Source organism: Podarcis bocagei (genome assembly GCF_964188305.1).
Source record: "Podarcis bocagei genome assembly, chromosome: 12".
In the NCBI taxonomy this organism is placed as follows: domain Eukaryota; kingdom Metazoa; phylum Chordata; class Lepidosauria; order Squamata; family Lacertidae; genus Podarcis; species Podarcis bocagei.
In genome coordinates, this window is record NC_138137.1 from 17,616,931 (window position 1) to 17,644,886 (window position 27,956).

A 27,956-nucleotide genomic window follows, 5' to 3' on the forward strand; every position below is an offset into this window, starting at 1 on the left:
GAAAACCATTACAGTGGTACCTCGGGTTACAAACACCTCGGGTTACAGATGCTTCAGGTTACAGACTCCGCTAATCCAGAAGTAGTACCTCGGCTTAAGAACTTTACCTCAGGATGAGAACAGATATCGTGCGGCGGCAGCGGGAGGCCCCATTAGCTAAAGTGGTACCTCAGGTTATGAACGGTTTCAGGTTAAGAACGGTCCTCCGGAACGAATTAAGTACGTAACCAGAGGTACCACTGTATTTTCAAATTTAGTACTGAAACCAGGCATGGTTCTGTGCTTGGGGCTCAGTATTGAAGCAACTTGCATAACATTCTGTGTGCATCCATGCAATTTCATGGTGCCCTCGTCCCCGTTTCCAAACTTACACTTTGTATGCAAAAACAGAATACCGTATTTTTTGCTCTACAAGACTCATTTTTCCCTCCTAAAAAGTAAGGGGAAATGTGTGTGCGTCTGATAGAGCGAATGCAGGCTGCGCAGCGATCCCTCTTGCTGTTCTGACTTCTGAGATTCAGAATATTTTTTTCTTGTTTTCCTCCTCCAAAAACTTGTGGTCTGGTGCGTCTTATAGAGCGAAAAATACAGTATATACTAACAAATCAGTTCAAATCAATTCCAGTTGCCTACCCTGGTCACATACTTCCAACACCCCAAAAAGTTTTTAAATCCCCTCAAAACGCCTTGGCTAACCTTAAAACATACTTCATCCACACTGCTCAGAAAAGGGAGCTGCTATCAGCCCATTTCTGCTTAAAAGCTCCATCCCCAGCAGACCAGCCATACCAAGCTGTGAAAATCGAAAACTCATATCTGACTCTGAAAGAAGATCTGGTAGGATTTCCCCAAAGAAATGATGCTAAAGGGACAGTATAGAAAGTTCCAGCCTTACAAACATGTATCAACCTTTTCCATTTTCTCTCTCTTCCCAATACTGGCTGCCACTTGAATTTTCGGCCTCCAGCTTGCTGCGCCTCCAGCAAGAAAACTGCTATAAACTCAATATATTTTCACGTAGCTTGCCTCAGCTTCCTTCCACAGTGCATTAACATACAGCCCCCAAAGGCTGACCCAAAAACTCAAAAATATGCGATATGGTAATATGCATTCTTCTGGAGTGGGAAGATGCTCTCCAGAGTGTCAACACGGGGTTTGCATTCTCCTGTAGCAGTTTTCAGAGGCAGTTTGGAAAATGTGAATAGGGGATGATTTAATGGTATCAAAATGCATGTTACTTTATTTCAGGAGCACTAAAACTGTCCCTCTTGACTTGTAATCATTGCAATCTTTTGTACACCTGCTTTTTGTTTTGTTTTTTAAATGCTGCCACAGCCACGTGGGCTATGGACCTTTCGACAAAGAACAAAACGACTGATGCCGAAGATTGTTCACTTTGGCTTCATTCAGATTTAACTAAGCATACGTCGGCAGCAAATCTATAGAGACTCTTGTCTCTGAAAGAATAAATGCAATAAAAGCCTGTTTTCTGTAGCTGCGGGCGTGGAGTGTCAAACCATGTTACGCTGCACCACACAGCAGTGACAATTTCATTTTAATACATGGGGGCACATCCTTAACAACCCAAAAGTATTCCCAAGCAAAGAAGGCAAGAGAGAGGCTGCCAAATGAAAGAGCGTCTGTACGCTCTGTGCATTTTATGTGGGAAGAAAATAAAAGCGAAGCCCACAGTGCTCTAGAATGACACACACAAAAAAGTAAAGAAGTGGGGAGGCCCAGATTTTGAATAGCCACCTCAGAAAGAACGAGTTCATTTTCTTCTCAAGTTCCACAATTAACAGCTTTCAAATGCCAGGGCTAGCTATCTGTAATCTGGCACACACTTCACTTGAAACAGACACTAGCATTATCAAATCCCATCTGAAAACGAAGCACAATAGACAAAGCTGTAGTGACATACTCCTTTCAAGCACAGTGCTCAATAGCTACAACTGGGCCCATTTTTCTTCCACGTTACCTGAATCCTTTGGAGCCACCTAGAACAATGTTGTAGCAGGCAGTCCACGACACATTAAGCCTGGCTTCAGATCGCAACACGAAAATTCACACGTTCCGCTGGGTCCACTTGAATGCCAGAGATATATTTGCAATTGCTTTATATGGGACACGGCTTGCTGAATTACCAGTATGACATCCACTCTGCGAAACATATTTCTACCTTATATATCTCCCAGCAGAAGCATATACACATTTGTCTCCCCCAGAATATACTCTTCTAAAAATATATTTTTGCTGTATTTTACAGAAGCTAACATATGTACGCTATCTCATTAGTGACCAAGAAACCCATCCAGTGAAAAAGAGTTTGGATTTGATATCCCGCTTTATCACTCCCCTTAAGGAGTCTCAAAGCGGCTAACATTCTCCTTTCCCTTCCTTCCCCACAACAAACACTCTGTGAGGTGAGTGGGGCTGAGAGACTTCAGAGAAGTGTGACTAGCCCAAGGTCACCCAGCAGCTGCATGTGGAGGAGCGGAGATGCGAACCCGGTTCCCCAGATTACTACCGCTCTTAACCACTACACCACATTGGCTTTCAAAATGTGAGCAAAAATGTCTAACACATATAATGAATATGTCAGCATCGCCCTTGAGCCAGTGCCACCGACTGGACTCATCCACTTCAGCCCGACTGGGCCAGGCGAGCTGGGGTAGCACTTCCAGAGACCACCTTCTGCACAGGAACAGGTCAAAGTGCTGTGGACTCACAACTCAGAGCTGTGAGCACCAGACTCACTCCAACAAGAAGACAGTCGTCGTACAGCAGAGTACAGCAGAGTATAGCAGAGCATAAACGACTTGGAGAGCAGCTTTGTAGAATATCTTCTTTTATTCTATCTACAACTATAATACACAACTATGTACAGAGCTATATGAGGTCTAAGCGAAAATGCTGAACTGCACTGAGTGTCTGCAGCTGCTCTTAGCAGCAACCTTATCTATACACACGATCTCTCTCTAACACTCAGTCTCTCTCTCTCTCTTTGATGGGAGGTGGAGCGGAATAAGTAGAGAGCAGAAACTGCCCCCACCTCTCTGGAGAATCAGCAGAGAACATTAGCAGATTCTTGGATATGGGAGGGGTGAAGTCTTCTCAGAATACTGAGTGTTCAAAAGTGCTGACCACCACTGTGCTTCTGCAGCCATATCTATCTATCTATCTATCTATCTATCTATCTATCTATCTATCATCTATCGCTTTAAAAATATTTATATTGGCTCAGTGTTGACAAGAGCTTGCCTAGAGGGTATTGCATTGTGAGAAAATTTTAATGGCTTGGCAGAATCCAGTAATGCAGGGCTGCCATTAGCACAGATTCTAGGCTGTCCTGGTTCCACTACAACTACTATTATATTTTGTGAACCACACTGAGATCTTATTATGAAGGGCAGTTTATAAATATAATAAATAAATAAATAAAATATAAATAAATAAAGACTACTGTTGGGTTGGGGCGGCCTTGGCTGGAGCACTGGCCTTGAACTGTCAGTCCTGTGTGGCTGGACTCACCTGCATCATTTAAATTCCATCGCTATAATGTGTGCCCATAATGTATACACGGCAGTTGTTACATTGTGCGGATTATTTATTTATCATTAAATTTATATCCCACAAAGGGCGGCAAACGTCCAAGTGATAAAACAATAAAGATGTCATAAAAACAATTCCAGATGCAGACTGGGAAATATCTCAGCTTAAAAAGGCTTGCTGAAAGAGGTCTTCAACAGGCACTGGAAAGACAAGAGAAAGAAAGGTCTTCAACAGGCATTGGAAAGACAAGAGAGAAGGCACCCATCTAATACAGTGGTGCCTCGCAAGACGAAATTAATTCGTTCCACAAGTTTTTTCTTCTTGCGAGTTTTTCGTCTTGCGATGCACGGTTTCCCATAGGAATGCATTGAAAATCAATTAATGCGTTCCTAGGGAAACCGCCTTCAGACCAGGTCCGGGGACAGTCTGTCCCCCGACCTCTTCTGAAGGCTGGGGGGAGGGACAAGGGCTTTTCTTCCCACTGCCATCCTTCAGAAGGCTGTTCTGAAGGCTGGCGGTGGGGAAAAAAGCCCTTCTTCCCACCTCCCGCCCCGCAAGCTCCGGGGACAGGAGGGCTTTGCTGCCGACCGCCAGCATTTTAAAAGCCCCTGCTGTCCGGGGCGATTTTAAAATGCTGGTGGGCGGGAGCGAAGTCTCTGCTGTCCCGGGGAGATTTTAAAATGCTGGGGGTCGGCAGCGAACGCTTCACTCCCGCCCGCCAGCATTTTAAGATCGCCCGGGGCAGCGGAGAAGTCTCCGCTGTCCCGGGAAGGCAGGCGGGTGGGGAGCAAAGACTTTTGCCCCCCGCCGGCCTTCAGAAGAGGTCCAGGACCTCTTCTGAAGGCCGGCTGTGGGCGAAAGTCTTTGCTCCCGACCGCCAGCAATTTAAAACAGGTCCCCGGAGATTTCCCTATGGGCTTTCGTCTTGCGAAGCAAGCCCATAGGGAAATTCGTCTTGCGAAGCGCCTCCAAAACAGAAAACCCTTTCGTCTTGCGGGTTTTCCGTCTTGCGAGGCATTCGTCTTGCGGGGTACCACTGTATTCTTCTTCTTTGGCGATCACTCGTAGCTGAGTAAAATTGTCTTCCATAAACACGTTTTTAACAAGGAGTCCATAAGTGACTGTGGAGGCCAATTCTGGATTCACACATCCTTCCACAGTGGGGACATTGGTTTCCGGGCAGGAGTTGATCACGGTGTGGATTTGCCAAGCGTGCCTTCCTCTTAGAGCGTTTCTCCCTTGCGTCCTGCGTTCGAGTGTCTTCAAAGCCCATGACACCATTGGTAAAGGCTGTTCTCCAACTGGAGCGCTCGCAGGCCAGTGTTTCCCAGTTGTCCGGGGAGCGGCTTGGTTTTACTGGTGAAAGTGCTGGGGAGTCCAATGTTGTGGGCCTTATTCTCCAAGGTCTGCATTGCTATGTACCCAGTAATCCTGTTGCCTCTGGGGTTGGGAGTGGGAATGGGCATGTGGGGCCAGCCTCTGCTGCTGCTGCTGGAGGGCCCTCATTTCCAGGGAGTCTCACAACAGTACTTTGCCCAGGGTCTTTTGAAACTTGATGTTGGCCCTGGAAGAGCCATAGATCACAGGCTTTGTAGGATAGTGCGCAGGCTTTTTGAGCATAAGATTCCAGATCAAATCAGTGGTGTCTTCCTTTAAAGTCCTACGAGTGGCACACCTTGGAATGCTATTTTGCCTGAGCTTGTGGTGACCCACCAAATGCAACAGACCACAGATGTGCTTGATATTGATACATGGTCATAACAAGGCAACCTCCTGAGATCTCCTCATCACGAGCAGACCATCAGTCGCTTCGATTCACAGATATGCCCAAAGTTTCATGTGAATTAGCCCCGTCTGACTCAAAAAGCAAGCTATATCATATATAGACAGACAGATAGTTTTAATTCTATCAGTGCTTAATTGTTTTTCCCATGTTTTTAGCAGTTCTTATTTTATTTGCAAGCCACCTCGAGTCCCATTAAGGGAAAAGGCGGGATAAAAATAAATATATAATCAGCAGCAGCTGCTTCAAAGAAAGTGACTGTCAATGCCTCTCTGGCTCACAGAAATTGAGAAAAATACCAGGAACATCCAAAGAAATATTACTTTAGTGAAAGTTTCCGCTGTGAATTTGTGTACCCATAATGCTTATAAAACATAAGTGTTGAAAGTTAGACATTCCAAGTTGATAATTTAAGCCAAATGCCAGTCACAATCTTTGTGTTAGGGATAATATTATATATATATTCAGAATATCCTGTGGATATTGGTTCCGCTGGAAACCATAATTGACCCAACATGGTCATTAAGAATTATGAAAGTAATAGGGAGCCTGAACAAAGATAACAAAAATAAATACTACATGCAGAGACCTTACGGAACTAAGTCAACTGTACATGATCATTATGCCAATTAATTCAAACCACAAATGAAAAGACAAAATATGTATTACAAAAATAATGAGATGATTAAATGAGTTGCTAGCAAAATGTTGGAAGCCTAAAATAATAGGTTAGTGGAACAACTGTGTAATTTTCCTTCACTGCCATACAAAATATATTATTCCAATTTCCTTTCCTTTTCCATTAAAAGTACAGTATAAGTAACATCCTTATAAATTGACAAAATGTTTTTTAATCCTGATCCAAATCCCAAGTCTGTACCTCTAGCTTATTATTGCTCTTGGGATTTGAAATATTATTCCTAAAAGGTGAAGGGAAACCCTGAGATATCAATATCCCACATATCAAACCGAAAGCATATTTATAACTATAAAACATTTAAAAGTGCGCACAAGGCATTATGGGATGTGGCACACTAAAAAGGTTACTATGGGAGCACGGGGATCTATCCAAATGTCATATTTTGCAGTCAGTGATTCAATCCTGCAAGTGAACCGTATGTCTGGATGTTTATCATCAAGTCATAGTAATGCATACAATTTAACTCCCTCCAAACAGCTCCCCTGAAATTTCTAATGTATGATTATGGAATGCCTCTGGTTGGCAGAGAAGCCAACAAACTTATCAGGACATCTCCCAAGGTGCCAGACCGCCTAAAAAAAACACTTCAGAACATGCCATGATACTTAAAAGCAAACAACGGAGAAGATCCATTCATTTGGCCTCACAAAATGTACAGTGATTGTTAAATGTCTGATCTAGCTACACGTGCATGCATGAGACCTAGTTAAAAAGAGGAGGGGGGGACCCAAAACCTGATGATGAGACCAATCAGCAAACTCGGCCCTCCATATGTTGTGGAACTACACCTCCCATCATCCCTAGCTAACAGGACCAGTGGTCAGGGATGATGGGAATTGTAGTCTCAAAACATCTGGGAGGGCTGAGTTTGCCTTTGCCTGCAATAAGGCGTGTAAAAGAAGCACCCCCCCAACCATTCTATTCTCAAAGGGATGACCTGTACAATCATATTTTAAGGAAGCTTTCAATATCTGAAGGACTACTGTATTTTAATATTGTGTTGGAAGCCGCCCAGAGTGGCTTGGGAAACCCAGCCAGATGGGCGGGGTATAAATATATTTATATTATTATTATTATTATTATTATTATTATTATTATTATTATTATTATTATTATTATTATTATTATATTTCTGACTAGAAATATGTCAGGAGCTGTTTAAAGCACCCTTGCTATAGGGCTAAAGCTTTCAAATGTGTATGCCCTGTGGCTGGGCAGAGGTGTGGCCTTTACAAAAATTAAAGTAAGGAAAAACTGAATTTCTACCTTTGACATAGCTACGTGCCCCATATAGCAATATTGTTCTAAAGCAGTTTATGTGCAACACATTTACTAGTGTTTCCTGAGCAGGGAAATGGGTAGCATAAAACATAGCCAGGCACTGATTGATTTATGTTGCCTTTCAGTTTAAGTATTATACTGGTACCCGCTAGCACTGCAAGAGATGAGTGTATGGCTGTAAGCATTTCCCTCATTTTTTCCCTCCCTCCCTCTCTCTCTCTCTCTCTCTCTCTCTCTCTCTCTCTCTTTTCAGAGCTTTATGAGTCTGCTATAAAATGTCACTTGGGGGTGAATTTTGGAAGGTCAATTTGAGATACAAGACGTCAGCCCCCCCCCCCCAAAATAAAAGTTATAGCGCCTACTACTTCTGCAAACTTCCATCATTAAGAAACAGCTTCAGAAAATGAAAGTTAGTTGTCCGTAACTGTCATTTATCAAGAACAACAGCTCTTTCTACACTAGTGATAAAACTCGAATCCATGTCCTGTAATGGAGATTCTACTGCTTAGGGATATGTTTCCCAGTGGAGGACATGATGACGCACCTATAATACAATTTCAGATCACAAGATGCACTCTCATCTTTCAATGGGATTTGCACTGCTTAGAGATCTTGCTTCCCAGTGCAGGTAGGAAGATGGTGTGGCTTTAAAGCCAAAACACACGTGTTTTGTGTTTCCACATAGCAGCTTTAAAAAGAAGTCTGCGTATACCCAATAATGATTCTGTATGCAAGTGCAAACCATTATGTGGGTATTTCTGAGGTCAGTGAGCTGGAAGGAGGAAGTATTTATTGGAACAAACAAATCGGTTTTGCAAAGTCCTCGGCGCATTGTGTTTTTAACTGTTTTTAATCATCTTCAGCATATACTGCTTGAGACAGTTGTTTAGAAGGTGATCCATAAATCAATACATCTTTCTTAGATTTGTGTGCTGGTGCCAATAGAAACTCCGTTCAAAGCCTTATAGCCACATGGAGGGTGATTTTCATTCAGACTGTGGCTGGGAAAAGAAGGAATATGACTCTCAGCTGCATACATGTTACAAACCCTGTTGCAGTCTTACTCTCCCTCCCTCTCCAACACCGCTTGTAATTAAAGAAAAAACACACCTAGCTGCACACTATGGATTTAGTATAATGTGCAGCTTTGTTCTCAGACGTGCCATAATTTTATTCTGCATAAGCTGTGAAGTAGCTCTGAGCAATAGGTAGCAGAACTATCCCCTGCCCTCAATCTCCTGCTTCTGCAATGTTTTGTCTTTGTGAACTTTATGTATTTACAATCGGCACTTCCATAAAAATGTATCAATGTGGTATTTAATATATTAGAATAAAATCAGGAAAAGGGCATCCGTAAAAGCAACATTACAAGCATCAACAAAGCATCGATAAAATGCATTGGACAAAAAGAGAAAAATAATCTTGCAAAAGCCCTTCTAAACAATACAGTTTTCAAAATACATGGGACAGAAGGGAGGGGTTGTTCCTGCCCAAAATCTGCTGGCAGGGAGTCTGGCAGGGCAGGGCCTGACACACCAAGGATGCAGTGCCTGGTAAAAGCCAACCAAATCTCATGGGCATGGGGAACCAGCAGAAGTGACCCATCGGAGGACCTCAGTGACAGAGGTGAGACATAAGGAATCAGAGGGTCCTTAAGGGTGGCACTGTGGGTTAAACCACAGAGCCTAGGACTTGCTGGTTCGAATCCCCGTGATGGGGTGAGCTTCCGTTGCTCAGTCCCTGATCCTGCCAACCTAGCAGTTCGAAAGCACATCAAAGTGCAAGTAGATAAATAGGGAAGGTAAATGGCGTTTCCGTGCGCTGCTCTGGTTCGCCATAAGCGGCTTAGTCAGGCTGGCCACATGACCCGGAAGCTGTACGCCGGCTCCCTCGGCCAATAAAGCGAGATGAGCGCCGCAACCCCAGAGTCGGGCACGACTGGACATAATGGTCAGGGTCCCTTTACCTTTACCTAAGGCACTTTGGATCTAAGCTACTTAGGTCTTTGTGAATTAACATAAGTACCTTGAACCTGGACAGGTAGCAAACTGCCAACCTGTGAGCTTTCTCAGCAGTAATCTGCTTGTGTGTGCCGTCCAATCACTGCATGCTGCACAAGTTGAAGCTTCTGGACCAAATACAAGGGCAGCCCCACAAAAAGCATGTAATCAAGGCTTGAGGCTGTCAATGCATGGACCACTGAGGTCAGGCTATTGTGGTCCTGTAATTGTTGCAGCTGGTAAAAAAACACTCCTGGCTACAGAGGTCATCTCAAGCAGCAAAATATCTTGGGCAGCCCTTGAATTTTTCCATGTACACAAAGAGCATTTCAACCACACAGCAGGCAAGGCACACATCCCAGAATAACCCCCAGCGTTGGCTGCATTTATATTTCATGGAAACACAGTTTGTGCTACTTGGTGCTTCTGAAAGTGTATATTCCACCTTGTCATCTCCTCCCCTCCCCAGTCCCTGTTAAATTCATTCCTGTGGAAAAAAAACCTCAAGCTTTCAAGCGCAAGTTAATGTTCCAGATATGCATCTCCCCTTAGCAAATGTATAATAAGGCAAGTTAATGAATTCACTGGGAGGAGGCAACAGAGCCTCATCCTTCAGTCTGTTTTGCCATTTGAATGCAGACCCTGTGATTTTAACATCTTCTTCAGAGCAAGGTTCTTTTGCATCAAGGACAAAAGGTGAAATCACAATGCCTATTAACTTATGACACCTTATTAGCACAGGGGAAACCTGCCTTGCTCATAATGGACTAAGATATGTTGCATCACACAGATATGCATGAAATAGGTGCTACGGTTTTACTTGCTCATCGGAGGTCCCTTGCCACGAGGGGTTCTTTAAAGCAGCATGATTTTGCTAACAGCAAAAACAAATTTCACGCAAATCATTTTTGTGAATGACAACAGTTCTTTTGCTTTTCATTTCTGCCTTCTGATTAACAGATTTTCTTTTCTGCATCTTAAGACAGCGACCAAAAGTGATGACGTAAAATGAAAGTATCATCACTTTTTTTAAAAAAAAGTGGTGTCTAGACTATATTCAAACATTTTGAGAAACTTGCATCTTTAGTGGAAACAGATGTGCTCCCTCCCCTACAAGACACTTTTGGCCAGTCTGCCTGTGCTGTATAACAGCCATAGATCACACATTATATAGATGAGCACATCTGCCAAAGGTTTTCTTGGGGGATCAAATAGATTCATTAACTGCATCCTGTCCATCTACCTAACCCAGCCTTCATCAACCTGTGGGTCCACAGATGTTGTTGAACTACAACTCCCATCACCCCTAGCTAGCAAGGCCAGAGCTCAGGGATGATGGGAGTTGTAGTCCAACAACATCTGGAGATCCAAGTCTTGCCTCCACGGTAGATCAAAAACGAGCTAATACAGATTGCACAGCCCAAATATTCCAAAACCCAAGGTGAGGTCGTATGGGTTTGTCTTGCCCTCACAAAGCACCTTTTTTTAAAAGACAGGTTCTTATGAGCTTTAATGTTGACCCTGAACACTCCAAAGGGACAAAATGATAACTCCTAGTATAAACATGTTTAGAATTTTAGCATAAGGTTGTTCTTTTGTGCATGATGCTAAAACTTCGTTCCAGGATCCAGTATGTTAGTGTGTACATAGTAAAGCACATAAAAGGAGAGAAGAGCCATTTTTTAAATCAAATGTTCATTCTCACCAGTCTACAGTTCAACTTAACTATAGACATAAAAGGTAAAATTCAGTGCTGGTCCTATTCAGAGTAGAGTCACTGAAGTTAATCGACATGACTAACTTAGGCTCATTAATTTCAGTAGGTCTACTCCGAGTATTGGTCAGGGGTCCCTTTACCTTTACCTTACTCTGAGTATTACTTAGCTGAAAACAACCCACGGTGCCTAGTTTCTCTGGCAATTCTCAGATAGTAAGAACACCTTCTGCTGTTGGTTATCAGTTATTACAATCCACAAAAGAGAAGCAAAAAGAGGTAAAAGTGCTATCAATTTCCAGCATCTTGGCTCAAGAAATGAAAATTGAACATTAGTATTAGCAACTTCATCTCCTATTAAACTCTTCAGGCAAGTCTTCTAGATGCCTGTCAAATTATTTGGTGACATAAGCCAAGGTGGAGAATATGTTAATGTTCCTTGATGGAGCATAACTCTAGAGTATACTTGTATATTCCTGCAGAATATTTATAAGCAGTTTTTGTTTCTGAGAAAAAGATTAGCTGGGACTGGATAACTTCCCTTTGTGTGGAGATGTAGCAACACAGACATTCAACTTCATGATATTGCTGTAAGTCATAGCACTATCTTCCAAGTGCCTTACAGGGAGGCTACAGACCCCATCTAGTTCAGATTACACTCCCGCTTTCTGATTTTCCTGTCGTTAAATTAAGAAATATCAAGCATAATCATATACAGGAGGTTGGACAGAATGACATTTATTCTTATTAGTGTTGAAATTGAACTGCTATCTAATTATCCCTGATTATTTTACTGTCATTTTGCTAAATAAAATAAACGGTGTTTTCAAGCAAAGCCACACAATCTGATAAAGCTCTCCTCCTCCTCCTCTGTATTCTATAGCCACGAGATCTCAGAGCAAAGACAGCACTTGCAAAAAGTCCAGAGCACATAATAAGAAGAGAAAGAACTCCTGCACACAAGTCAGGAAGAACAAGGTTTTCACCTGGCGAAGCCGACTCCTCTACTGACGCCATTAGCATCTCTTAATATTCTGGTGGAAATGACATGTCCAAAGGGTTTCAGCATATTCTCCAGCTCCTGTTCGTCCATGGAAATGGGCAAGTTTGAGATGTAAAGATTTGTGGGGTCTTGCTCTTGTTGCTAAAGAAAGAAAAGAAACCCAAACACAAATAAAACAGCGTTATTAGATTCAGCACTATCAGAAGAACAGTCTTTAGCTATAGCTACGCCTCGAGAGTCACAAAAGCAGTAAGCACAACTGTTTTTTGAGGGGTGGGGGCAGCGCAAAGCAGTCAAGTCACATCAACATTATTTGCTGGTGGATTCTAGCTCTCCCAATGAGAAAGAAACATGGCCACCATTGGACACAAGAGCTCCAAGCACTGCAAAATCAAAGGGTTGTAAGGGTTAACTTTGGGCTGGGCTGTGAACCATGAGCTACAACACTGTGGTGCTCTGTGTTGCACTTTCAGCCGCTCCTTCTGTCCTGTTTCACAAGTGGTGCTTTTGGTACTTGGCACATAAGAGGGGAAGATAAGAGGGGAAACTAAACTACTATAAGAAGATAGATACATGGGCGTAACCAGGATTTTTTTTGGGGGGGCGGGCTTGGGTAGATAGATAGATAGATAGATAGATGATAGATAGATAGATAGATAGATAGATAGATAGATAGATAGATGATAGATAGATGATAGATAGATGATAGATAGATGATAGATAGATGATAGATAGATGATAGATAGATAGATAGATAGATAGATAGATAGATAGATAGATAGATCAAGGGTAGGCAACCTAAGGCCCACGGGTCAGATGCGGCCCAATCGCCTTCTCAATCTGGCCCGCGGATGGTCCGGGAATCAGCATGTTTTTACGTGACTAGAATGCGTGCTTTTCTTTAAAATGCATCTCTGGGTTTTTGTGGGGCATAGGAATTTGTTCATTTTTTATTTTATTTTTCAAAATATAGTCTGGCCCACCACATGGTCTGAGGGACAGTGGACCGGCCCACGGCTGAAAAAGGTTGCTGACCCCTGATATAGATAGATAGAAGATGATAAATAGATAGATAGATAGAAGATAGATAATAAGATCGTACATGTACCAGAGGGTACTTCCTGAAACTGCTTTTAAAGACTTTTCAGAAAGGCAAAATAAAATCATGTGGCAGTTCAGCAGAGGACCTGCTAAACAAGATAAACCGGGGGGGGGGGGAGAAGATAACTCCAGTGCATAAATGAGGATGATTCTCACATGTATACATACACCAGGTATATATTCCACAAGAGCAACTCCACAATAACTCTATACAGTGTATGTGTTCACAAATATTCCTGCAAACATGATTTATCAGTTGTCACAACTAAAAAAACAAACCCTCCAATCCAAAGGAGAGAGGAGCAGACAAAAGCAATTATAAAGTCACATAAAGCCTCCTTGTTTAGATCAAATAGGAAACAGTCCTCAGGAAACATGCATTTTCTGATGAATCGAAATCTCTTGATGGTGGTGCAAAAAGCTAAGGCTTGCCTTCTTTTCGATAGCAGGATGTTGAATTATGGTGCCATTGTTGTAAGAACACTGCAAGCTTGTGATCAGTATTTGGGCTGTAAGCTATAAACTGCCCACCTTTGAACTAAGATGATATGTTTTATGGACTAGCCTTTGGGCCCACAAAAAAATAAGAAGGGCACCGTGGACAAAAAATGTTGCTTGACTCAACTGGAGGCGAACAGCATAAGCAACTGGCTTTAATAGTTATCTTCTATAACAGATGTGACACATCTCTGTGAGTCTGCCTGGCTGCCTTCTCCTCTGGAACTGTTCTGCTGGGGAGGAAAAGTACCATCAGAAAGATGGGTTGGACAGGAAAGTAACAGACTCTGTCTAAGGAACTGTGACCTTTCATGTGGGAGAATCCCTCAATTGCTCTTGTTCCCTAGGTCAGCATAGGGCAATAGTATTGTATTCCACTATTTTGGTGGAGGAATTATGACCCAAACAGGAATTACTCCAATATCCATCATTTCAGAACTATTGGTGTACATAATAACAGACGGCTGGATCCATTTAATCTAGCATCTTGTTCTCTTTGCCATTTATTTAGACCATTTATTTATCACTGATCCTTCATAAGAACCTCAAAGTGATTCAAGGCAGAAATATTTGATCATATTATCAAGAAACTTGCAACCTTCATGTCTTAAACACCCACCAACATTTCCAGCAACGTTTGAAGTACGGCTGAAGTTTTCTCCTCATACATTTTGGGTTTATAAACATAATCCATCTGTTACATTTGGCACATTTGAAGGAGAAAAACAAAGTATAGGTGGCCATCTGATGACTAGATTACTACAGTGTTTAAGTCAAATACAAAACCTTCTTAACTCCTTATAACACTTTATGGATGAACCAGGCAAATGTAGTAATTCAGTGCTAGTAGGAAGCTTTTTTCTGGCATTACACGCTGCTCCAAGACACCTGGTGGTTGCAGTGGAATTGCAACTTCGGTGCCAATATGGCCGCCAAGCAGTGAGCCAAATGTACCCAGAAAACAAGGAAGCTCTGTTCATAGTTAAAAGCAAATGAGGAGTAAAGCATCACAAAATAAACAATCCTCCCGAAAGAGTGAAAAATCAAGACTTGTTTCCTTGTTCCTAAACACAGCCTACATTCTAAGGACAACCATCCGCCAGTGTGCTAAGGATGCAAGAGAACAACAACAACAACAACAACAACAACAACAATTTGTTGTTTCTACCCCACCCATCCGGCTGAGTCTCCCCAACCACTCTGGGCGGCTTCCAACAGAAGGTTAAAAATACATTAATACATCAGTTATTAAAACCTTCCCTAAACAGGGCTGCCTTCAGATGTCTTCAGATAGTTGTTTATTTCCTTGACATCTGATGGGAGGGCGTTCCACAGGGCGGGGGCCACTACTGAAAAGACCCTCTGCCTGGTTCCCTGTAACTTCGCTTCTCGCAATGAGGGAACCGCCAGAAGACCCACAGTGCTGGATCTCAGAGAACCAACCCATTGGCATAAAGGGTCTCTTAATGTCATTACCCCAAAGCACCTCTGCTTGCACCATGTGCTAATAAGCCTGTTTCCTATGACTGGCTGCTCTAAAATGTCACCCAGTTCAGAACTTAGCTAGCTGTGCCACAAATGCAGAAGCCATGCCCCCAGGGCACTCTGTGCTTTACAACATGACTGATTTTACCTACAGAAACAGTAAAACGGGAAGGATCCTGAAGCAGAGTATTTTTGTTCTTTCTGCTAACCAAGCAGACAAACGAGTACACAAGTTAAGTTTAACTGTATTATTTATAACTACTGTATATCTCAGGGGTTGCAAACCTCTTTTGGGGCGGTTGGCACATTTGGAATGCACACTGAATGCATATTTTCGCCTCAAAGAATTATGGGCACTGTAGGAGTGTCTCCAACCCCATCATTCTGCCCCGGACACTGAGGTCCTCCTCCAAGGGCCTTCTGGTGGTTCCCTCCCTGCAAGAAGTGAGGTTACAGGGAACCAGACAGAGGGCCTTCTCGGTAGTGGCGCCTGTCCAGTAGAACGCCCTCCCATCATATGTCAAGGGAATACAGTGGCACCTCAGGTTACATACGCTTCAGGTTACAGACTCTGCTAACCCAGAAATAGTGCTTCAGGTTAAGAACTTTGCTTCAGGATGAGAACAGAAATTGTGCTCCGGCAGCGCGGTGGCAGCAGGAGGCCCCATTAGCTAAAGTGGTGCTTCAGGTTAAGAACAGTTTCAGGTTAAGAACGGACCTCTGGAACGAATTAAGTACTTAACCCGAGGTACCACTGTAAACAACTATCTGACTTTTAGAAGACAACTGAAGGCAGGAAGTTTTTAATGTTTGAGGTTTTATTGTATTTTTAATACAGTATTCTGTTGGGAGCCAGCCAGAGTGGCTGGGGAAACCCAGCCAGATGGACAGGGTATTAAAAAAAAAAGTTATTATTATTAGTTTGTTAAAGGTTGCCGGGCAAACTACGGCACCCATAATTCTCTGAGGGGAAAAAACTGTGAGGGGTACACTTTGGCGCCTGTAATTCTTTGAGGAAAAGAACGTGCTTTGAATGTGCTATAACAGAACAGTGTGTACGCAGCCCTAGTGTGTGCGTGCAAGAGAGAGAGAGAAAATGAATGAGAATGTGTATATGTGAAGACAGGTGTGCACAAATCTCATGCCAGATTACGGCTGGCTGGCTGGCTGGAAACGCAGTCCAGCAAATTAATGGTATGTTAAAAACAATATTTACACTAACTGCAGCGTGAGAGCATTTTAAGCACTTGGCACCAAGCACCTTGCTGTGAGAGCCGAGCTTGAGAAACAGTTAGGAACATTTGTGTAGGGGATGTGGCCAGAAATTCTGTCACTGCTGCCAGTGAGAAAGATCTGAGTCAAGCCTCCAGAGTTGTGCCAAGGAACTCTTCTGGGAGCAATCAAAACTGATTCGAGCTGAAATTCTCCACATGGCTGAAGCCGAGACACTTTGAAATAAAAGAGGAGGGGGCGCAGAGACTCAAACATCCGGCTAGATTGTGTGTTGGAGGATAATGTGAAATGTTGAACAAAGTGTTATCCACTTCATTTGAGATAGTCCTTGGAAACGTCCATTTCCAGCATATTAGCAGCACGTTCAGAATCAAAACATACCAGTCACCCCTTAAAAATACATTAAGAAGCTCATTGCTCTCTTAAGGTCTCATCATATGACATGCTTCTGCTAATGGGAGATTATCACAGAAACCACTCCTATAGTGGGAAAGAAGAATTCATAGGAAGAGATCCCAAGAACAGCTTTAGAATATGCAGCAGACCCTCCAAGTGTCCCCACTATTTTCCAGGGACATCCCTGATCTAGAGAAGCCGCCCCAGTTTCTTATTTGATCCCAGAATGTCCCAACTTTTCCTTAAGATGTCCCTATTTTCATTGGAGAAATGTTGGAGGGTATGGAGTTATCCGAGCCCCGAAGTGTCTGAAGGCAATCCTGTATAAGGAAGGTTTTTTGTTTTGTTTTTTTTTAAAGGTTAATGTTTTATTATGTTTTCATATACGTTGGAAGCTGCCCAGAGTGGCTGGGGCAACCCAGTAAGATGTGTGGGGTATAAATAGTAAAATTATCATTATGGAATGGGGTGTCCCTATTTCCACTGGAGAAATGTTGGAGGGTTACGATAAGGTTGCATGAAATAGGACCTTGGGTTGGCTATCATGGCTTTAAAATCTGGTAGGCAAACAAGCTGGGGAAATTTCCCTTTTGTGGATACTGCTGCAAAGGGAAGAGACTCAGTGCTCTAAGTTCTTTTTTCCCCCACACAGGCTACAGAATCTAGAACAGCTGCCACATGCCACCTCTCGGCTGTTGTTAAGAATTGGAGGCAGAGGCAAGAAGGAGCGGCCGCGGCTGTAGTGCTGGCTTCAGTGAGTAAGAGCATGGCAAGGAAAAGAGGTCAAAGGATGCTACTACAGCAGCAAGAATTCTCATCGCAAAGTATTGGAAGACACAGGATCTACCCACTCTGGAAGAATGGCAGATGAAGGTGATAGACTATATGGGACTGGCTGAAATGACTGGCAGAATCCGAGACCAAGGGAGAGAGACGGTGGAAGAAGATTGGAAGAAATTTAAAATTTATCTTAAGAAATACTGCAAAGTCAATGAGTGCTAAAATGTTGAGGGTATAGAAAAAAGGGGATTACAGCTGTAAAAGGTTAAGTAAAAGAAAAGAACAAGGGAAAATTAGATAAACTTAAGGGGGAGGATTTGCTGAAACTAATTTGGAAATTGGGATGCAGAAAGGGGAGGTATGGGGAAGTCGGTGAAGTAAGGTTTAAGAAAAAAGGATTCGAAATTATACATGTTTGTTTATGTGTTTGTGTGTCTGTATTGTGTATTGTTTGTGTTTATATAAATTGTGAAAAACCAATAATTTTTAAAAAATTTTTAAAGGAAAAGAGGTCAAAGGAGGACCAGAAAGGTACAAGGTAGTGACAGGCAGCCAGAGCATTTCAAGTAATTGGGGATATGCTTTAGAACACCCTGTGTTTCATATTTTCTTATTGTGGTAGTTTCCATCTGTATTACGTTGTGCTCCGTGGGGGTCCCCAAGCACATGCCTTAGCTATTGCTTGCTGACATCCAACTACTGATAAGCTTCTGCAACAGTTGCATGCTTTGGATGAGTGGGCAACCTCTGTCCCTGAAGGTACTGCTGGACTACAACTCCCATCATCCCTGAGACCGATGGGGTTAGAGTCCAAGACATCTGGAGTACCTCAAGCTCCCCAACCCTGCCTTGGATAAATGGAGTGTTTTCTATAGTCTGCAAGGCTTCATCCAACAGGCTCTGACCCATGCCTTACCAAAACATCAGAAATTTTATGTCAAGGGGTCGCAACTCTAGAACTCATTAGTTGCATTGTCTGTGTGAAACCAAACATGCAGAACCTTTCTCACATGACATTTGTTGTTTAGTCGTGTCCAACTCTTCGTGACCCCATGGACCAGAGCACGCCAGGCACTCCTGTCTTCCACTGCCTCCCACAGTTTGGTCAAACTCATGTTGGTAGCTCCGAGAACACTGTCCAACCATCTCGTCCTCTGTCGTCCCCTTCTCCTTGTGCCCTCCATCTTTCCCAGCATCAGGGTCTTTTCCAGGGAGTCTTCTCTTCTCATGAGGTGGCCAAAGTATTGGAGCCTCAGCTTCATGATCTGTCCTTCCAGTGAGCACTCAGGGCTGATTTCCTTCAGAATGGATAGGTTTGATCTTCTTGCAGTCCATGGGACTCTCAAGAGTCTCCTCCAGCACCATAATTCACATGACATTAGATTTTGCTAAACGTACATCAGAGTATATTTAGGCTAAATGTAACCACCCAATGAATCTCCCAATAACTCCATACAGAAAACACTCTTCTAACTCTTGCACTTGCATATTACAAAGTATAGTTTAGATTTGTTGTTATTTGGCATGCACTGATATTGATACAAAAAAGTATTTCCCTCCGCCCAACAACAGAAAGAAGCCACCTGCTGCTGACAGGAAACAAATAATTGATTTAACAGTTATTTTAAAGGAAAATACCACTTGTTTAAATAAGTGGTTAATGTATGTCCATGAACCAGCAATTTCAAGGATACCAACTATAAACAGAAAATAAAATAAAACAAACTTTTTTGCAACAAAGAGTGCCATGGTTCCCATAGTATAATATTTAATATATTGGAACTAATGTTCAGCTTGCATAGTTTACACACACAGGCAAATTCTCCTAAATGAACTAACGGAGACTGATGCTTAGTAAATGTGTTTACAAATGGTGCCCCCAATTCCAAAAGCAGATATTGCTGAAAGCTGTGCACCGGCTGGTTTGTTTACTGTATTTGTCGCAGAACCCTCCATCACACATATTATCTGCCAATAATGATTGGATTTTCTTCTCATTTTTGGTTGCAAGGGAGCCAGCAGTGGACTGTGTCTTTCGAACATAATATCAGATCTGCGGTTTGTTAGTTTGTTTTTTTATTGAGCACAAAATATTGACCTAATTCAACCAGAACTATCATAAGCCAGTGCAGAGCCTGGTTGTCTCGTTTTTTATGCTCTTTTAATTCTAAGCCAGTCTGTTAACCCCTATTTTGACAGCTGCTACTGATGGAAAGAGAAATGGCTCCTAGCTTATTCACACACTGGCTCCCACACAAAGCTGCATGTTCATGCCAAGGCGCATGGCTTGCGTAGGGAGGCCCACACATACCCTTCCCTTCACACATAGAGGAATTCATATACGAAGCTGCACATTCACAACTGAAATAAGCAAGGAATATTGAGCAGATATGACTCTACACACCCCAATATCCTCAGAGGTGTGCAGGGATGTCCTGAATCAGAGAGACAGACAGACTCCAAGCCTCTATTTGGAGTGGATACTATTCAGTTACTGTCAGGGCTGGTAGCCAGGAGGGCAACCTGGGAGGCAGGTTGGCAGCTCAATAGCCCAGAAGGAGATTCCAGAAAGCGTGGAACAGCTCAACTGGCACTCAATGACATGTTCAGGCGGAGGAGCCAGGCCAGAGGCAGCAGAAATATAAGCTGCTGGAATGCCAGCTGCACCCTTTTCTGCAATATGCTAACCTGGTCACAGTCATTCTTGCTTTAATAACCTCCAGACTGGACTATCATGACATGATCTCTACATCAGGCTGTCCTTGAACAGCATCCAAAAAACTTCAATTAGTCCACAACGCCGCCACCAAACTTTTGAATCCACAATTACATTTTGCACACTCTTTCCAGGCACAGGTTGACGCTTAAAAGCTCCGAGTCTGATTGTTTGCTTTATTTTTTACCTGGAGCTTTCCCACAAAAACCTGCTCAATCGTAACAAACGTGCATTTGGATTTGCTGCAGATTGCTGTTTGTTCCGAGTGAGCTTTAAAGAGTGGGTTTTCATGACTTTGCCTGAAAAGAGCAGAGAAAAGGGAAGTGAGGACAAACCTTGAGTATGTTGACTCGGATCCTTTTACAAGCTGACTGGGTTGCTTCTTCATTTTATTTTTTTTCCTCAATCTGAGGTGCTGGTCCTTATCTATAAAGCCATTTAGACATTTGTGCAAACTTACAGAGGGCTACCTTTTAGCAGCTGAATCGTTGATTATAGTACTTGTCAGGGCTGCCTCAGGTCTCAGCTCACAAAAGACCAACGCCAAGTTCTTCTTATATACAAGGATGTTTATTGCAGTTCATTATTGGTTCCACAACCGAGGCGCGCAGCCCCGCGTCTCTTCCTTAGACATTAGAAATCCCCTCTGAATCGGTCCCTCCCCTACACCAGTTTAATAAGCTAACGCTGCTCCACCTTTTTCTCTCTTTCCTTTTCCGCAGGGTCTTTCTGCCCGCCGGGGTTCCTCCCCTCCTGCTTTCTCCTGAAGCGGAGTCTCCAGACTGCTCCTGCCCCCTCCTGCGGGCTTTGGGACCTGGCTCCTCCTCCTCCGGGCTCCCTGTTCTTCCGCGCGCCTCCTCATTTGAACTTGGCGCGCGCGCCCAACCTCTAACCTTCCTCTTGACAGTTATGCTACTCCCCTCACTGCCCTCCTCCCCTTCCGGGAGAATGGCTTCCTCTGAGCCCTCCCCTTTCTCTGTCGCCGGAGCTGCTCCCTCTGACACACTGGAACCTCCCCCTCCCTCGCTGCGCTCTGGTGGGGAGGCTGGCCCTGATTCCCAGCTGCCGCTTTGGGGTCCTCTGCTGGCCCCCCGCTCCTGACACTTTCCCCTTGGGGCTCCCCTTGCCCTTACCACAGGCGCCCCCTTCTGGGAATCCTCTGATTCGCTGGAGAGACTCATGGAATCCCCTGCGTCATTGCTATCCTCTTCCTCACTATCCTGGGATTCCTCTCCATCGCTCTCCATTTCCTGCCTTCCCTGTGCCTCTGTCCCTGTACCCCTGACAGTACTTTAGTTGTAAAAAAAGTTTTTTCCAGCAAACCGCAGCTATTCTGTGCCTTGGTCACAAAGCAACGTAAGTCATGCATCTGACTATCCTTGGTCATGTTTAGAAGATACTTAAGTGAAATCAGAGCCGCAACTACAGAGGTCCTGGAATGGCCAGCCTGCCACTTCAGGATTCTTCCATCCCTGCTTCCTAGTACTGTTATCAGAAAACTCATAGACTGCAGAGGAGAATTTCACACACCGCTATGTAGCTCCTATGTAAAGCCCGAAAGAGTCTATCTGCATTTGCACACACAAAAGTTCTGTCCGCACAAGGAAGAAGGCAGAAGTCACTGACTACACAGCTTGAGCCTATGCACTTCTAACAGCAATGGGGAATCTGTGGCCCCACCAGATACTGTTGGACTCTAATTCCCAACAGCCCCAGTCAGCAAGGCCAAGGGTCAGGGATGATGGGAGCTGTAGTCCAGCAGCATCTGGATGGCTGCAGGTTCCCCCATCACAGGCATATAGTTTATTGAGTTTAAATATTACACCAAAAGCTTGGGGTTTGGCTAGCAGAAACACAATAACCCCTCACCCCAATACAAAGTCAGACTTACGAAATGTGCTTTATTCTTCTTTCCAAAGTGAGCCTCGAGCTATTCCAGTTCTGGAGACAAAAACCATGCATGCAGTAATCTAACTGTTCACAAAGTAAAACAATTAAATAACTTTAAACTTGTTAGGCCCTTTGCATTTATGTTCTGGCTGCTCCGGTTTCATTCTCTACCTCTCTAGTTCCCCTCACCAGGAAATTTCTGGCCATGGAGCTGAGGTGAATGGAAGGACACTAAATGTGCGCTGTTGGGAAAGTGTCAGAAGTTTTGAGAGACTTTATAGGGCTATATTATTGCTTGACCTTTTGACCAGAAGCAAACACAAACCACAGTTACATCCCAAGTGATTACTTGTAAAGACAGATGAATGCCTCCTTTTGTCATGTTTTACTCCAGCTCTTATAAGCCATAAATGACTCTGAGATCTTCATGTCTGGGAATTCCTGTTGGGATAGAGGCTTGCATGAATTTAGCCAGAGTTCATTTCATATTGCTTGCCTGCGGATGCAGTTAGTCATTTTTATGCAGAAATGGGAAAGTCCTAGCATTTAAAGATGCATCCAGTAAATCTCACTTGTTTTTAAAGAATGAACCTTTGGGGAAACAATCTATATAAACATCCCCGTAGCAAAATGAAATATGATAGTCACAGGTTTGTTTTGGAAAATGCAGGAGAGGGCCATTGCTTTAGGTTATGACCTAACCACAACATTGTCATAAACATACATACAAATTAAAGATAATTGAAGAACCAGATTATGTGAGATTGCAACAGCATTTTTTTTAAACTACCAATACAGCTGAACAGGGGTTCATCTGAGGCCTCGGGGAGCCGGGGGAGGCCTTTCGGGACAAGAAGATTGTCTCAAGTAGGTGGACTTTTTATTTATTTATAATTGCAGGGATATAGAAGCTACTTTTCTGCCACCTGTGTACACAAGATGGCTCACAAATAAGGCTAAAACAGTGAACATCCAGTGAAACAATACAACAGTAAACAGAAGGAGTTTAAAACATTCCTATGAAACATGGCATTCATTAAATGGGTACTGGGATAAGGCTGCCCTCACTGTCCACTGGAAAGTGGGCAGTGAGGGCACCAAGCATACTTCTGTAGGCAAGTTGTTCCAACTTCAGAGAATCACCTCCTGTGTGTCATGCTCAGCAAAGGAACACGGAGGAAAGCCCCCATGAGTCCCAAGACAAAGAAGTAAGTTCACAGTCAGGTGAAAACAACATCTAGGAGGAGTTGTTGTTTTCGTTGTTATTTATTAATTACACTTATTAGTCATGTGATACAAAAAGTCTTAAGGGAACTTAATAAGGTAAAATTTAAACAGATAAAATCAATTAACAGCCAATTTTGTTTAAAAAACTGCAATACAAAATTCCTAAAATGTCCATCCAATAAGAAGGACAAGTCAAGAAGAAGAAGAAGAAGAAGAAGAAGAAGAAGAAGAAGAAGAAGAAGAAGAAGAAGAAATTGTTCAAACTAAGGCCCAAGGGCCAGATCCGGCCCAATCGCCTTCTAAATCCGGCCCGCGGACAGTCTGGGAATCAGCATGTTTTTACATGAGTAGAATGTGTCCTTTTATTTAAAATGCATCTCTGGGTTATTTGTGGGGCCTGCCTGTTGTTTTTACATGAGTAGAATGTGTGCTTTTATTTAAAATGCATCTCTGAGTTATTTGTGGGGCATAGGAATTCATTCATATATTTTTTCGAAATATAGTCCGGCCCCCCCACAAGGTCTGAGGGACAGTGGACCGGCCCCCTGCTGAAAAAGTTTGCTGGCCCCAACACACAAAAAATGAGCACTGCAGTAGAGGCTAGTTTAACTATCAAAGTAATTGACAGAATAGAAATGCCATAGTCTGGCATCAAAAAGTGACAGTGATGGTGCCAGACATGTTTCTAAAAGGAAAACATTCCACATACACTGAAAAAGCCTATTCTCACAAGGCCACCCTCTGTAAGGTAAAGGTAAAGGTACCCCTGCCCGTACGGGCCAGTCTTGACAGACTCTGGGGTTTGTGCGCCCATCTCACATCTATAGGCCGGGGGCCAGCGCTGTCCGGAGACACTTCCGGGTCACGTGGCCAGCGTGACGAAGCTGCATCTGGCGAGCCAGCGCAGCACACGGAACGCCGTTTACCTTCCCGCTGGTAAGCGGTCCCTATTTATCTACTTCCACCCGGGGGTGCTTTCGAACTGCTAGGTTGGCAGGCGCTGGGAGCGAACGACGGGAGCGCACCTCGCCATGGGGATTTGAACCGCCGACCATGCGATCGGCAAGTCCTAGGCGCTGAGGTTTTACCCACAGCGCCACCCTCTGTACCTCCTTTCAATGAGGCACATAGAGAAGGGAGGCTGGTTCATGTAAGGAGAGGCAGACCTTGAGCTGTATAAGGATTTACAGTTCAAAACCAGTACTTTGAATTAAGCCTGGTAGCCGGTGCAGCCACACCAGAATTGCTGTGATATGGTCAGATCTTCTGGTCCCAGTCAATAATCTGGTTGCTAAAATCTGCACTAGCTGCAGTTTCTGAACTGTCTTCAAAGGCAGCCTCACATATAATCAGTGCTTTTTTCTGGGGGGACACAGGGGTACGCATACCCCTAAACATTTTGTGAATCAAAGTTTGGCCTCATTGAGGGGCAGTATTTCAACATGAGTAGGAAAATGAGAGTACCCCTTAACATTTTTTTTAAGTAAAAAAGCACTGCATGTAATGAATCTAACCTAGAAATTACAGAGTGATGTCTGTAATTCAATAGATGCAATATACTCTGTGGTGCACATGTTTAAGTTGATTTTGACTGTTTACTTTGTGTTTCAAGTAATAGCAGAAGCAGAAGCAGGTTCATGCCTGGAACAACTGAAGGAGAAAATTTCACAGAAACACTCAGGAATGTTCAATACAGCAAACGATTCCGGAATATGACATTGGCCCCTTTTCCCTCCATCTCCATCCCAGTTCCAATATAATAAAACTATTTAATGAGAGGTGTGGCTGTGTGTCGGGGGAGAGGTTATTGAAGTACACCTTTGTAACAAGCACTGCCCCCCCCCCAAAAAAAACCAACAACCCCAGAACATTGCTTTCTAATTTCCTATAACAGTTTGCAGCTTTTCAGTGGTGAACACCTTTCCCTGCCTTTTGTACTATACAACTTGTCATTTAGCACCAAGAAAAGTGATGAAATTTAAGTGATTGGCAAATGACCTTCAGTCCTTCAGAGATTCTGTTAAGGCACTTCAAAATGAAGGACACTTGTTGCTTTGATATGGTAAAAATGACTACTGAGAGAGAGAGAGAGAGAGAGAGAGAGAGAGAGAGAGAGAGAGAGAGAGAGAGAGAACAATTTCTTCCTTGGCCGTATTCTCTAGATGTTTTATAAAATTAAAGCAGGTCATTTCCAATGAATTCAAAATTCCACATTTTGAAACAAAACCATTATGAGATCAGAAAGCTTGCAATCCGTGAGAATTTTGCCATTGTCTAGTGCCCAAATTCCACCCCATGCCTGCAAGGCAACCTCACAGGGGCGGGGGAACACAGCAAACCTTCCCACCCCCAAAACACTATTCATATAATTTATGAGGCAAAAAGATTAATGATTTATTACCAGGCTCATTAATCAAAAGAGACGGAGGGAACGAGAATGAGTGTGTGTTTTAAAGGACCAATTCCACTGTTCAAGTCAATTAGGCCCTGTAAAGCTATTACACTGCGAAGAAGTTGCAATATTATCAAGGCTTCCCCGAGTGTATTCAGAGTATAAAATAAATGCTATTATTCAGGAGATACTGAATTGCTAAGCTTCTTAAATTTGTACAATTGGGAACCTGCAGTACATTAAAATGCTGAAGCTCATTAAGGCCCCTTTCCGCAGCCTTCGAATCATTGGCATTCAGAGCAGTATTTAGAACAATAAAGCCCCCTCCCCCTCCCCACCCCACCCCACAGAAAAGCACCGACTTCCGTTCCTTCAGCTCTGTTTTAATGAATCACTGAGGCAGAACTTGTACCCAACCTCTCAGGCAACTTCTTGTCTTTGGAAACAAGGGAAGAATGTAAAAAGAAAATGCTAATAGCCCAAGCAGAATGAGCAGAATTTGCCAACACCGCCATACGCAAAGAGAGCCTCGACAATTTAGTTAACATTGATCTCTTGGTTAGAGTGTGTAATTTAATTTTCTGCCTTTGCCAGTAATAAGTAAATCACCTTCAAAGTTACAAAACAACCTGTTCTGCTCCATGAACATTTGAAACTCGGCACCCCAAGAGAGAGGCTGCTTCCTTAGCTGTCATCCTTCCTTGTGAAGGGCAAGGAATCAGTTGTCTCAGCGCTTGTTATCATTAATGTGAAGAGCACTTCATCTTTCTGTGAGCCCCAAGTGAGGTGGTGGGGAGTGGGGTGGGGGAGAGAAATCTCTCTGTTATTCTCCTGGCTGCGAAGATTATCCCACCTTCCCCACATGTGGCCATAATAAAAAACTGAAAATCCTATTCATCGTTAGTTAAATCAAGGCATTACCCCTATCATTATGAAATTCTGTGTGGGAAATCTACTTTGTGAAGGGTGCAAGCTGGCCAGATTTCAGAGAGAGGAAAATCAAGAGTTAGCGTAGTTTCAGAAGCATGCTTTGATCAGCGAGAAAGCTGTTCGCGGCATCTCCCCGCAAACCCCCGACGTCTTTCAAGTTTCCCCTTTGGGTGGGTTTAGAAAAGGTAGAAAACTCCCCGGATGCTGCAAAGGTCTCCCATCTATTCTGGGGAATATCTGATGTGCCTTTCTCAAGTTACGAGGTTTCAATGTTCCGGTTTTAATTAATGTGGGTTGAAGTAAGGGCCAGTTGTGCAGGTCTATTCTGCAGAAGGAAGTTCTGGAGCTAGATTAAAATGTGAAGTACTGGATGGAAGAAAAATTAGCAAGGAAAGATAATAAGAATATACAGTGGTACCTCAGGTTAAGTACTTAATTTGTTCCGGAGATCTGTTCTTAACCTGAAACTGTTCTTAAGCTGAAGCACCACTTTAGCTAATGGGGCCTCCTGCTGCCGCCGCGCCGCCAGAGCATGATTTCTGTTCTCATCCTGAAGCAAAGTTCTTAACCCGAGGTACTATTTCTGGGTTAGCGGAGTCTGTAACCTGAAGCGTATGTAACCTTAAGTGTATGTAACCTGAGGTACCACTGTATAGATGATTTGAGAAGACTGTTGAATACAAAGATTATTGTATGTACAGTGGTACCTCGGGTTAAGTACTTAATTCATTCCGGAGATCCGTTCTTGAGCTTGTTTGGAGGTTCTAGCAGGGGAGCGCAGCTATCGTATACCCTTGACCGAAGAACGGTACACTCCTTCTATCTGGGATGGTCGTCCTCTTCCACCGAGCGCGCAGCTTCGGGAGGGACGCACATGGAGCGGTGAGGGAGGAAGGGGACACCCGCCTAGCCAGCCAGATCAGCCGAATCAACCCTGGCGATCAATGGGGTGACAGATGTCGCAGCCAGATCGCCCTCACATCCTCCGGAGATCCGTTCTTAACCTGAAAATGTTCTTAAGCTGAAGCACCACTTTAGCTAATGGGGCCTCCTGCTGCCGCCGTGCCACCGGAGCACGATTTCTGTTCTCATCCTGAAGCAAAGTTCTTAACCTGAGGTAATATTTCTGGGTTAGCGGAGTCTGTAACCTGAAGCGTATGTAACCTGAAGCGTATGTAACCCAAGGTACCACTGTAAATTGTATAATGTGGAGGAAATCTGAGTGGGGGCAGAGGGAAGTGGGAGAAAAGAATAATATGATGGATTGAGGAAATA

The 27,956-nt window shown here is 43.5% G+C and overlaps 1 protein-coding gene and 1 long non-coding RNA gene across 10 annotated transcripts in view; one reads left to right on the plus strand and one right to left on the minus strand.

Moving 5' to 3' along the window:
• LOC308570333 lies at positions 1 to 27,888 on the plus strand. Its single transcript, XR_014001135.1, has 3 exons — positions 1 to 25; positions 15,663 to 15,865; positions 27,867 to 27,888. It is a non-coding gene; the product is annotated as an uncharacterized lncRNA (long non-coding RNA).
• The window catches only part of RBMS3 (RNA binding motif single stranded interacting protein 3), a gene marked incomplete at its 3' end in the record, with an annotated part of 773,357 nt that overhangs the window by 144,390 nt on the left and 601,011 nt on the right, over positions 1 to 27,956 (minus strand). For all 9 annotated transcript variants that reach the window (XM_081164680.1, XM_081164679.1, XM_081164684.1 and 6 more), the window contains one exon: positions 12,017 to 12,174. In XM_081164680.1, coding sequence (XP_081020806.1) covers positions 12,017 to 12,174 — 158 coding nt within the window. The remainder of the gene's footprint in view (positions 1 to 12,016; positions 12,175 to 27,956) is intronic.